At 42.4% G+C, this 13,975-nt stretch overlaps 1 protein-coding gene across 1 annotated transcript; it reads right to left on the bottom strand.

The window, feature by feature from the left end:
* Nucleotides 1-11,341: 11,341 nt before the first annotated feature.
* LOC311138652 (RING finger protein 223-like) lies at nucleotides 11,342-13,338 on the bottom strand. The gene is made up of 2 exons (XM_084173431.1): nucleotides 13,277-13,338; nucleotides 11,342-12,308 (listed from the first exon to the last, which is right to left on the bottom strand). Exon 2 carries the CDS (start codon nucleotides 12,273-12,275, stop codon nucleotides 11,559-11,561), a length of 717 nt encoding a protein of 238 aa, XP_084029557.1. The 5' UTR covers nucleotides 12,276-12,308; nucleotides 13,277-13,338; the 3' UTR covers nucleotides 11,342-11,558.
* Nucleotides 13,339-13,975: the final 637 nt, after the last annotated feature.

Genomic DNA, 13,975 nt, shown 5'->3' with positions numbered 1-13,975 from the left:
CTAGTGTTGCTTTTGATATTAATTTCACATTTCTCAAATATTGCAGATACCATTTGGCCTTTCTTTCCACTGCTGATAAAACTAATCGGAGCCTTGCATAGACCATGTTAATATTGCATTTTCTAATCATGCAGAATCATTCTGAAGTACATTCAGTTACTAGAATAGGTGCACAATATGAATATGTTGTGTACACGACAGAGCCCTTGGTGGAAATGTAATTGATATCTTAGATGGTAATTTGCAACAGCTGAATTATTTGTTTGGACTGACCATAATCTAGATAATTTATTACACAGCAACCAACCACATGTTATCAAATTGTATCAATTCTTTCATTTAGACATACTTAAAACTCTTCCTCCAATTCTTTCTCTTCACTCAACTTAACGCTTTGGAAGGACATTCTGTCATGTAGGTCATGACATGTACAATACACTATATGTATGTTGACCATGTACATTCACATGAAATGTTGCACATTTCCCTTTTGCAAGCACAGAATATTTTGCAAATGTTTCCCATTTGGATGCATGACAAAGCAAAGACATACCGAAGGCTGTAGCTTCTCTCCAAGCATTAACATAAACCTACCAGGCTGACTGACATCTTTGAATTACACTTAACTCTGACAAATCAATTTTCTCCACATAGACTTTCTACATACAAATTGCATTAATTTTTCTTTGCAGCTGGTAGAGCACGGCGCTTGTAACGCCAAGGTAGTGGGTTCGATCCCCGGGACCACCCATACACAAAAATGTATGCACGCATGACTGTAAGTCGCTTTGGATAAAAGCGTCTGCTAAATGGCATATTATTATTATTATTATTATTATCAAAAATAGGCACTCTGGTTAGCTTTCAAATTCTCTTGATAAAATGTAAGAACTGACAATGCTGACTGACTTAATCACAACAAATGCTTTTTACAACACCCAAGTACTCTGTTTTATTACATGAAGGCACCACATAGTCATGCTTACCATGTTACTGTAATGTTACATTGACATACTGTACAGTCTCTATTAGTCTCTATGGTCCACATCAACCTCCGTTCACCCAGATTTTTTTTATCCCTGCTATTTAGGGTTTTTTAATGCTATCTGAGAAATGTTTTCATATTGAACATACTAATTTAGAAAATGTCTCACTGTCAAAACCTAATTTAATTTACCAGCTCAAGCTTCCTGTTGAGTAAAACATTTGTGGCCGGTGTCCCAGACACAGATTAAGCCTAGTACCAGACTAAAAAGCACTTTTGATGGAGATTTAGTCCTGGACTAGACATAATCTATATCCAGAAAACTGCCCCATGTGGATTAGAATGCTTATTAACTTTACTACTACTGTACTGCCAGTAAACAGTATGTAATGCTATGGCAATTACTACTGTGATTGAGATATAAATGGTTGTTAGTGTTTCTACATTGTATGAAACTCTGATGACACTCCTATGGCCCCAAGTGAAAATGTTTGGAAAGGGTTCTCTAGAAGCAAAAGCTACATATCATGCCTCGTCTTCAGTTGAATCATTCAGGTCTTCAGCTTCCCTTCTCTTCACCACATAGCGCCGAAGGTACTGGATGGCAGATATGGCACTCACATTTGCCAGCAGAGCTGAACAATTGTTCAGAGAGAGTTATTTACATAATTTGAAATCTGTCTTGCAATTATACCAGTCCGGTCCCAGCTCTGTTTGTGCTATCTTGGTAACTCATTGTCACGCCAATGTTTGGTATGGCAATTCCACAAGGAGTTGGCAAGTGCAGAAACAGACTGGCATCCTGGCTACAATTAGACATGGGTCATTGACTTATTTATGTTCCGTTTTAATACGTAAGAAATGTATAGAATAAATACAATAAAACATTGATATAAAAACCAATGATAATTGATGACAGTGTTATTTTAGCAATAGTAAGCGGTTCTATGGAATTACCTGCTTTCCATGTGTCTGCAGCCATTGGATCAGCTGACCTCAGTACCCAGGAGGCAAAGGCAATACAGACCAGACACATGTCAGACTGCTTCAGTGAGAAGAGGATGCCATCTTTCTCTACAGGAGGGAAAACATATGTAACTGGGATGGGTCAATGAAAATACATTACCTTTATACATAAAATACATACCTTTATGTATAATGTACATGTAACTGCCAAAATAAAGGAAACACCAACATAAAGTGTCTTAATAGGACGTTGGGCCACCACGAACCAGAACAGCATAGATGGCATAGATCCTACAAGTGTCTGGAACTCTATTGGAAGGATGTGACACAATTTCTCCACAAGAAATGTGTTGTTTTGTTGATGGTGGTAGAAAACGCGGTCTCGGGCACTGCTCCAGAATCTCCCATAAGTGTTCAATTTGGTTGAAATCTGGTGACTGAGAAGGCCATGGCATATGATTTACATCGTTTTCATGCTCATCAAACCATTCAGTGACCACTCGTGCCCTATAAATGGGGGCATTGTTGTCCTATGGGTGCATAGCCATGGTAGCCAAAATAATGGTCTGTCCAGGATTTTTATACATGACCCTAAGCATGATGGGATTTTAATTGCTTAATTATCTCATAACTACACCTGTGTGGCAGCACCTGCTTTCAATATACTTTGTATCCCTCATTTACTCAAGCGTTTCCATTATTTTGGCAGTTACCTGTATGTGTTTAAGTATAAGAATGTGAATGTACACATTTGTGTGTGTACAGGTAAAGGATCAACCATCTCACATCACTGGATAATACTTACTTGATACTGAGACGGATGTCTGTAGGCTTTTGAATCGTCTCTGCTTCTCTGAAAGCTGTCTGAAGATCTGATGTCCAAGTTGGATGACCTCAGGAGGAGGAGGGGAGATCCTGGTTGCTTTGTTGACAATTGTATCAGCTTGGCTGCTCGGTGTAATGGGAGGGGGCAGAGCCCTCTGAGCCTGACTCACAGCTGGAGACATCCAGGCACCAGACCTCCAGCACCAGCTAGTGCTGCCTTTTCCTGGGAAGCGGATCCTCCTCAGGGAGAGCAGGCTCTTCCAGTTCCCTGTCCAGCCTCTCTGGCTGTAGAAGTGGGTTTTTGGTGGGTAACCATCTGGGGCTGCAGAAGAGGAGGAGGAGAGGGACACAGCCTCTTTGGCCTGGATGTCGGAGCGAGTCACCACTCGGATAGGGGAGCAGTCGTCCTCCTCCTCGGATTCGAGATATGTGTCTTGTTGTGGAAAGAGAAAATCTTCCAGTTTGGGGAACGTGAGGTCTCGTGCAGCCGAGCGGGAGCAGGAGAAGATGGGGACTGGTTCTCCTTCACCATGCAGGGACTGCTGGACCAGGGGAGGGAATAACACTCCAGCTCTGTACTTAGAGAGAGAGTAGTCATAACAGCTCTCAGGCACTGACATAGACATTAGGGACTTGTAGACAGAGAGGACATCCTCTGTGAACAGGTACTCATATAGTTCTGGAAAGGTGATTCTGTAGAGTTCGTCCAGTATGTCTGTGTTGGGTAGAATTGGGGAGGGCGTTCGGCTGATCCTATCAATCACAGCAAGAACAGGATTCTCTGCCAAGTCCAAGTCCTGACAGCTGTTGAGAAATAATCTATTTTCGGCTTCCTCGATCATGTCCTTTAGCTCCATCTCGACCTCCAGAGCTTGGACATTGTGCATGTCTTTTATTTCCAGAGCTTTTTTTACGACCATCTCCAGCTGCATTTCTACTTTTGCTACCTCCAGAGCTTGTACATTTTGCATGTGTTTTGGCCTCGTTTCTATATCCAGAGCTTGTACAATGGGCACGTCCTTTAGCTGTAGCTCAACCTCAAGATCTTGTACATTGTGCATCTCCTGTAGTTGCATCTCTACCTCCGGTACCTCCAGAGCTTGTACAATGCACATGTCTTTTAGCTCCATCTCGACCTCCAGAGCTTGTACATTGTGCACATCTTTCAGCTGCATGTGGATCTCCAGAGCTGCTTGTACATTGCACATGTCTTTCAGTTGCTTCTCGACATCCAGAGCTTGGGCATTGTGCATGTCTTTCAGCTGCATCTCTACTTTAGCTACCTCCAGAGCTTGCACAATGTTGCACATGCTTCTGCTCTTCTTGATCCCTTTCAGGCATGTAGCTTCTGGGAGGAGGCTGGTGTTGGAGATGCTGTCTTCATTGGGGATGCTGTCTTCAGAGGAGGAGGATAGCGCTGCAAGCTCCTCACAGTCAACAGGAGTGGCCAGGCCAGTACTGGAGTCTGTTTCTTCCTCTTGTGAGATGGCTCCTGAGCAGGGAGACTCTGGTCTTCTTCGTTTGAAGTTCCCAGGCTCAGGGCTGGGGTTTGAGCTGGTTCCAAAAAATTGCATGTACTCTTCGTCAAAATCGGAGAAGGTAGAGAACTCGCAACTCGAGCGGTCTGGCTTGGGGGAGTCATCGTTGTGTGTGAAATAGTCAGAGTCTGCAGTATCTGAAGTGTCCACTAGAGAGCTGTCCTGTGAGTAGTCTTCTGCAATATCAGTCAGGTAACTGCTCTGCATGTCTGTGACTGTGACATCAACATGTGCACGGTCAGATTCCTGAGGATGGAGGCTATCCTTCAGGGGAGATGGGCTTCTAGATACCCTGAGGTGCAAGATGTCTTTAATTGTCCATTTTTCCATTTCATCCCAGAAAGCAGAGATGGCATACACTGGGCGAGTGGGGTCTGATGCATTATAAGATGTTTCAGGGGTTTCTGTTGGTGTCACTGTTACTTCGGGAAGAGGAAGAGGAGGTGTAGGTTGATCTTCTGAAGTGTTTGTCTGTGGTAAATGTTCCCAGTCTGTAAGTGGCTCACCAACTCTGTGTGCTGGTGCCTCATTAGTCATGTGGGAGTTAGGGCTGTTGTTTGAATCAGCCGGCGCTGAGCTTTCGTCAGACATTATGGGGTTACTGTTACTGCGACCAGTGGACGGACATGTTCTGACAGAGTCGATGTAAGCCTGGTCAGCTGTGTTTTCATAACCTTCACGTTGTGGCAGCACGGGGCAATTTAGACAGTCTTCCTCAATTAGTGGCTGTGAATTAGCAGTGTCGATTTGTAGGGGCAGAGACGCAGAGAGAGTGGAATCTATCTTACTGGAAGGTGTGTTAGTATCCTCCATTTCTGTGGCTGAGACATACTCCTCTTCAGAATCATAGCTGGTGCTGGTGGTGTAAAAGAATTCCACTTCCTCATTCGAGTCCACAGACTCAGAGCGGTGAAGTTGTGGTGCATCTTCGTCTGTCTGCGCAAATAATAGGTCTTGTAGTTTGGATAATGGATGGTCTACTGACCTTTTTAAGCCAATGGCTGAGCTGTAATTTTCCTGTTTGTTTTCTTCAATAGATGACTCTGGGTTGAGCGTCTCAGTAGAGTCATCCCTCTGAAGGGGCAACTCTGTAGAAACATTCACTTCTTCACTGAATGATGATGAAGAGCTTAACTCTGAAAAGAGAGGGGGTAACTCTGAATAGCTTACATTTATTTTGGGAAACTCTATATAGACTTCTCTATGATAATTATTTGGCAACGTGTGAGTGTTTGGCAGTGGTTTTGACTTATTGCATGACTGTGTAATAATCTCATTCATGGTCTCCTGTCCGTTAGATTCCTCCATTCCGTCTATATCTATCTCTGACTCACTCTCAGGGGGAGGGTCTGGCCCCTCTGAGGTGTGGTGGCCCCGGGGGACTGAATTCCTACAAGTTTTTTTTTTTGTTTTTTTTATCGCAGTGGCAGCATGCACTCTGTGTGGCGCTGGACTTCCGTTCACGGTCACAAACCAGCGCTCTTTTTCTTCCCTTGGCGCCACTCTGGCGTCTCTCTCGCATAATATAGCTGTTTCTGTGTGGCACAACAGCTGCTCCTGGCTGATATTTTGTCCTAGGTACAGGTCTTGGGGTGGCAGTGGCACAGGCTGTGGGGGTTGGGGTGTTAAGATGTAATGTAATGTACCAGTGCCACCTTCGCTTGGCAGCTCTCCGTCGAATCCTTTGATATCTGAGACATCACAAGCTCCAGAGAGGTCACTGTTAGCTATGCATGTGTTGCTAGAAGATTCTGGAACTGAGCCCAGATCATTTGGTACGTCCTGGTTCCTCGAGGTCTCCTCTGTGATCTGCTCAGCAGTCTCTCCTGGGGTTTCTTCTACCAACTCTGTGGTGAGGCTGTTTTCTTCAAAGTAGCCAGATTCTCTGTTTTCTCCATAGTAGCCAGAATCTGATTCTTTCTGTGCATGGGGGGAGTTGTCAAAGACCCTGTCCAAGAGAGCACCACCCTCTTCCTCAGTTAATCTCAATGGATCATTTAGTTGTGTTTCTTCAGAGCCACTCTCACAAACCTTTACAGGCAGGTCTGTACAGATGAAATCCTCTCTGAGGGTAGCCTCTTCCTCAACACTGGGCTGAGATGGGATGGCAGTGTTTGGAGCTGCATTCTGCTGCCGGGGGTCATCTTGGACATTGTCTAGGGCCGGACACACTGGACATCCAGAATCCTCTGGTTCCTCATCACTGAGGCCCAAGTCGTCTGAACCTGCGAGCTCAGGCGGTGGTAGGGAGCATTCCTCACTCTCCTTATAGAAGCTGTCCCAGTCACGCTCCGCTATGTGCACACTATGGTCTATGTCATCCATGGCAACCTTCACAGGCTCCTGCATCTTTAAACAACACAACATTTAAGAACGTCAGTTAAAATGTCAACGTTAAAAGGTTATAGAATGCTTTACATACAGTGCATTCGGAAAGTATTCAGACCCCTTGACATTTTCCACATTTTGTTACATTACAGCCTTATTCTAAAATGGATAACAATAATAATAATCCTCATCAATCTACACACAATACCCCATAATTGCAAAGTGGAAACAGGTTTTTAGAAATGTAAAACAGAAATACCTTATTTACATAAGTATTCAGACCCTTTGCTATGAGACTTGAAATTGAGCTCACGTGCATCCTGAGATGTTTCTACAACTTCATTGGAGTCCAACTGTGGTAAATTCAATTGATTGGACATGATTTGGAAAGGCACACACCTGTCTATATATGGTCCCACAGTTGACAGTGCATGTCAGAGCAAAAACCAAGCCATGAGGTCGAAGGAATTGTCAGTAGCTCCAAGACAGGATTGTTTCGAGGCACAGATCTAGAGAAGGGTACCAAAACATTTCCGCAGCATTGAAGGTCCCCAAGAACACAGTGGCCTCCATCATTCTTAAGTAAAAGGCACATGACAGCCTGCTTGGAGTTTGCTAAAAGGCACCTAAAGACGCTCAGACCATGAGAAACAAGATTCTCTGGTCTGATGAAACCAAGATTGAACTCTTTGGCCTGAATGCCAAGCGTCACGTCTGGAGGAAACCTGGCACCATCCCTACAGTGAAGCATGGTGGTGGCAGCATCATGCTGTGGGGATGTTCTTCAGCGGCAGGGACTGGGAGACCAGTCAGGATCGAGGGAAAGATGTAAGGAGCAAAGTACAGAGAGATTCTTGATGAAAACCTGCTCAGGACCTCAGATTGGGGCGAAGGTTCACCTTCCAACAGGACAACGACCCTAAGCACACAGCCAAGACAACGCAGGAGTGGCTTCGGGAAAAGTCTCTGAATGTCCTTGAGTGGCCCAGCCAGAGCCCGGACTTGAACCCGATTGAACATCTCTGGAGAGATCTGAAAATATCTGTGCAGCGATGTTCCCCATCCAACCTGACAGAGCTTGAGAGGATCTGCAGAGAAGAATGGGAGAAACTCCCCAAATACAGGTGTGCTAAGCTTGTAGCGTCATACCCAAGAAGACTTGAGGCTGTAATTGCTGCCAAAGGTGCTTCAACAAAGTACTGAGTAAAGGGTCTATATACTTATGTAAATGTGATATTTCTGGTTTTTATTTGCAAAAATGTCTAAAAACCTGTTTTTGCTGTGTCATTATTGGGTATTTTGTGTAGATTGATGTGGGAGAAAAAACAACAATTTAATCAATTTTAGAATAAGGCTGTAACGTAACAAAATGTGGAAAAAGTCAAGGGGTCTGAATACTTTCCGAATGCACTGTATTCTTACTTGGGGGGAGAAGTGTGTAAAACAAATTTAAAGTAACCTAAGGCACATGTTGTTTATGCATCTTTTACTAATTATAATTACAGATATTCTATCTGAAGATATATCTGAATACTTTAAGGAAACGTTATATAAAATATTACTTTTGAAATAGTTTTTTTCTGCGGTGTCTGCAAAAAGTTGTATTTATTTTTGTTTGTTTTTTATGAAGTTGTTCCATACATCAAGCACAATGCCGAAACTGCACAATATTTCGAAAATGATGTTTGTAAACGGTGTCTTCATGCCATTTCAGACTTAGAACTAGTGTTTGATTTGTCTTGGGGTGTTGTTGTGATGACCTCACTGCTCTCCTCTCGTTCAACATGAAAGCTGACTCTAGTTCAAGCAGTACGTTGTTGAAATCCACAAACGGTAGATCAGTTAATGTAAAAATGTTATGGGGTAATATGCGTCACAGGAACATGGCAGTTGCAGTTCCATAACAGACCCCCAAAATACTCCATGGCACTACTCCTGGAAAACTGGTCATGTGATCAGAGTTAGGCAACCACACTACTGTAACCTTCCACCTACAATATCACAACATACTATGCATACTATAAACATCTCAAGGTTAAAATTCTATTAGTATGTGCAATCTATGTTCAGCATACTGTAACTCACCTCATCACTCTGCATAAGCTTTGACATACAGTCCATACCCATATAAATCCTAAAGTTGTCCAAAATAAATAAATAAATGTTAATGTATCTTTTGTTTTCACATACACAAATATCTAAGATTCATATGCATTAAAATCCACTTAACGTAAAGAGCTTTAACCTGTCCAACTCTTCAAAGTAAACAAGTTCAGATACCATTCATCTTATGCTGTGTTATGTTTTGAGAGACAGCTTTTTGCAATGAAACTAAGTCATAAATGTGCTAAAATGCACTGCAAAGTGCACTGTGAGGCCTTGTAGGCTAGTGTTAGCTTTTGTCATAAGCACAACACGGATCCATAAGTAGTCCCACACCTCTAGCATTCAGTAGAAGGATGGGAACTGTATTGTAGGCTACAGTATGTGTGGTGTAGGTGTTCCATGCTGATATGTTTAGTGTCTGTTCAGTAAGAACGGCCTCATACCTGTGGGATGAGTATAAAGTCTCCAGGTTCAGCTTTTCCTGCAGCAGTGACATGCTGTGTGTGTGTCCTCCTGCGTCCCCCTGTCCTTGCCTGTGGTGTGGCAGAGTCAGAGTGGGGCCTAGCCATTCACCACATTATAAATAGACCTGTAACATTTCAGTGCCTTAAATAGAAGCCCTCTGAAGTGGAAGAGGTAGGATAGGCTCAATTGTATAATTACCTATTACCTTACACAACAACAATGGTGAGGATATTATATCTAAACAGAGGCAGTGATAAAGAGAGGATCAGTGAGTGTGTAGACAAGTTAATATGTTACATCTGTATTGAGAGTTAGTGTCTTCATGAACGAATTACATAGATTTTTGGTAGCATGAGGTGATACACTGCACAAATAGACCAGTTGATAACATAGTGCTCTCAATAAAGTTGCTTAAATTGATGAACATGTGTGCACAGACAGACACAACAAGTTTATGTATGTATGCACAGACAAGAGAGAAGAAATAGAGGTGTACAGGTCTTTACATAAGGAGGTACAGTACAATAATAGAGCTGTAAGTCAGCTGATTGAAAGTAATAACATGTGTAAGTGTGACTGCGAGACAAGAGAAACACGTGCATGCGGATTAGGCGTGCTCGTAATGATGACCACTCAAGGACATGAAAATACCAAGATGCCATTGTCTTTTCCAAAGAACCCACAAACCAAACACTAGGGGCTCTATTCAAAATGCATCGCGGAAGTTCAGCCTTACAGCGTGATTTAAATTTAAAGGCAATGTTCCCGCTTTAGCGGAGACTGCATTCACGGTAAATACTGCATATGTCGGCTCAATTGGAAATGACCTTTACATTTCTATCTCGGAATAGAGACCTAGGTATCCTACAAAAAACTGTATGATTTGCTAAAAACTAAACTTTTATAATTTGGTACATGATTTAATCTAAAAATATCTCACATCATATAAAACAATCTATCATATAAAACAATGTATCCTCAAAGAACCTATTAATTTGAATTTGAAAAAATGTATGTTAGCTAGCTAGCCAGCCAGTTTTAGAGGAATGATTTCATAAATGTTTTAAATTAACTGCCAATATGCCAACATTTATACAGAAAATATGTATAAAAACCGTATAAACTGTATTTATAATTATATGACAATATTTTAGGTTGACAAAAATTATATTACACAATTTCTGATATCACATGCCTTACTTTAATTTAAGTAAAATCGTGATTACTGGCATTCATTCCAATTAGACTTGTTTGGATTTCTCCCTGACCAATATGGCTGCCATTTACCAACCATTCTGGAACTTGAAGGTTTATGACATACATTGAGCTCCAAAAGTATTGGGACAGTGACACATTTTTTGTTGTTTTGGCTCTGTACTCCAGCACTTTGGATTTGAAATGATACAATGACTATGAAGTGCAGACTGTCAGCTTTAATTTGAGGGTATTTTCTTCCATATCGGGTGAACCGTTTAGAAATTACAGCACTTTTTGTACATAGTCCCCCATCAAGTTTGTGACTCTACAAATTGGTTGGATGCATTTGCAGTTTGTTTTGGTTTTGTTTCAGATTATTTTGTGCCCCATAGAAATGAATGGTAAAAAGTTAATGTGGATGGGGTATGATATTTGTGCGTCTGTAACTTTCTCACTCATTATTATTCAGGATTAATTCAGGATTATCATTAATCATGGTAGCATCCACATGAATGTAGAAGTGTTTAGAAACATGATATTCTTATTTATAATAAAAGTGACTCCAAAATGACACAACGCATTATTTACCATTAATTTCTATTGGGCACAAAATAATCTGAAACAAAACCAAAACAAACTGCAAATGCATCCAACCAATTTGTAGAGTCACAAGCTTGATGTAGTCATTGCATGCTATGAATATGGGACCAAATACTTAACTTTTTACTACTTTAATACACATATAAGTGAATTTGTCCCAATACTTTTGGTCCCCTAAAATGGGGGGACTATGTACAAAAAGTGCTGTAATTTCTAACTGTTTACCCGATATGGATGAAAATACCCTCAAATTAAAGCTGACAGACTGCACTTTAACCTCAGTCATTGTGTCATTTCAAATCCAAAATGCTGGAGTACAGAGCCAAAACAACAAAAAATGTGTCACTGTCCCAATACTTTTGGAGCTCACTGTAGCCCATTTAGTAATGTAATAGGATCTCTATGGCCCATTTGAAGTCCTTTAGTAGCCAGGATAGCTAGCTTGTCTTTCAGTCTCATCCTTCACAGTCCTGCTGTGCCAGTCAGAGTCACCTGCGATAATAAGGTGCCCCAGGCCTTTGCTGCACATGAGGTCTCCCCTACTTCTCTCACTGTGGCAGCTGAGTGATGGTGGAAGATGTAGAGGGAGTGGAGGTCTGCCCCACAGTGGCTGGAGCCTTGCTTTTCAAACAGCGAACCGATCCCGTACTAAAGACACACTGCAGCGGCCACGTGATGACACACACCAGCATGACCAGCAGCACCACGAACAGCACCAGCCGCTTCCAGTCTGAGAATAAGCTACAGAGGCATTGTCTGCCCCAGACATATCTCCCTTGTTCAGCCTCAGTCTGTCTGGGCACAGCCTCCTCCTGGATTCTCCCAATGTCGATACAGATACAGGTGGAGGAGCCGTCGGGGTGGAGGGGGTCAAGGCTGCCAAGGCTGGAGTAACACAGCTTCTTCCCCTCCAGCCACACCCTCTCCTCCTGCTGCAGGTGGGTGGGGAGCCTGCCCAGAACCTCCAGGCTTGTGAGGAGGGCAGGGGGACCGCTGGCGGGGATGGAGGTGGGGTGCCTGCAGAGGGGGCAGGGGATCTGGCCCCCATCCTGTTCCACAGACACAGCCATGACCCGGGTGACACACTCCAGGCAGAAGGTGTGGGTGCAGTCCAGCAGCTTGGGCGTCTTGAAGACATTGTCATAGGTGTTGAAACAGATGGAGCACTCTGGCTTGTCCCCGCCGGAGGAAGGGTCCGTCTCCTCCTCGTCCTCCTCGGGCACTGGGTCCGGGGCCTGTGTGTGCCAGACCTTGGTGGCCTCCATGGTTTACTCTCCCTCTGGTTTACTGTTATGCACCTACAGAAAAAGATGCCCAAGGTGACTGTTTGAAAACATTTAGGTTGGTGCTATGTTTTGTTTGCACACCCTGAAGATAAAGAAGGGATAGTCTTAGGTCTGATTAGCCTGTGTCAATTTGACAAACGGTTTTGGCACATTGATTCCTTGAGGCCAGTACAATACCAAAGAAAACATCTCTCGCTCTTCAAATATTATAAAGTGCATAGAAATACACATTATAGATTAGACTGTTTGTTCACTTTCTTCATGTCTTGCTTCTCTTATATTTTACTGAACATGTTTTCAATGGATTCTTTTCATTGGTGCAACTATGCCAACCAACCCTTAAACATTACTGTCTGTTTGGTCGTATTTTAAACATTTACGTTATACTACATTACACATTTCCATTGTCTTGTGTATTCTGTCTGTCCTTGCTATAGTCTGTCTTAACCTGTTTGGATAGACATGATGTGTTATGTTGACCATGTAAAGGAGACATCAGGGGAAATGGAAACAAAGGAAAGTGTTACAGAAATCCAGAATCTCAATTTCCTTATTGATCTGGCTGGGTCCTTGAGTGCAACCAACAGGTGAGTGAGGTCTTTGTTAACAGCCCAGAGGGAAGGTGACAAGCGTCATTTCATGTCCAGCAGATAAATCATTAACTTTACATTCTACTTCCTTACTCTCCCTTCCTGTTATATATGGAGCTACATGGAAAGGCGAACACATCCTTATAAAATATTTACGATTATTGCCAACAGTTTTACCAGTGACAGTCAGGTATCAATTTACAGTATAGAGATGTTTTAACTTGGTAGCAGCTTTAGAATAATATGTTAACATGCATTACCATATTAGGAGAAAGCTTCCTTTATGACTTGTTGCCAATGACATCTCACAACAACAAACAAAGACATAAGCAGGATAGAAACAACGTGTTATCATTACCATTCATTTCAAAAGAGTAGTATAGTCCTTACCTGCGGGGAGTGGTATTAGTAGTAGTATTGATTCAATGTCTGTTGTATTTCCAGAGGAGCTGCTCTTTTGTCCATGGGGCAGTATTTGGCCAACTGATAGAGCATCAACAGCTATGACCTTTCTCTTGTCTTTGTGATCCTTCAGGTAATATCTCAGTCACTCCCTCTCTGTGTCCCTTGCTCTGCCCTCTGTGAACTAACAGTCCAGTCTCACCTCCATCTGCAGTGCTCACAGGCTTGTCTGGAGAGCAGAAAGGAGGTGGAGGGAATGGAAAACAACGCACTTACTCACTCCTTCTCTCACACACACACAAACATCTTGCCATATAACAGTGCCAAAAGATTGGATAAAAGTTTGTTTGATAAACCTTTACCAGGGAGTGAGTCTTACTGTAAAAATAAAGACCTCTTCCTGGTATGACAAACTGTAGTATGGGTGTGAATGGAAACATAATGGATGTCATATAGGATTACTCATTCATGCAAACACATATATCGGCTTGTATTTGACCATTAGGCTGTATGTTTGAGAGCCGTATTTGAATACATCAGTATACCCAGGGATGTGAACCATAACAGACCATTTCTTACTACTCCACCAGACATCAAAGTCAGAAAATCAAAACACTATTTAAACAACCATGTGTTTAAACACATTTTATTGCTCTTTATATCCAATGCCCATAAACATTTTGAGAA

Source organism: Coregonus lavaretus (genome assembly GCF_964263955.1).
Source record: "Coregonus lavaretus genome assembly, chromosome: 12".
In the NCBI taxonomy this organism is placed as follows: Eukaryota; Metazoa; Chordata; class Actinopteri; order Salmoniformes; family Salmonidae; genus Coregonus; species Coregonus lavaretus.
This window is presented reverse-complemented; position numbering and strand designations above follow the sequence as displayed.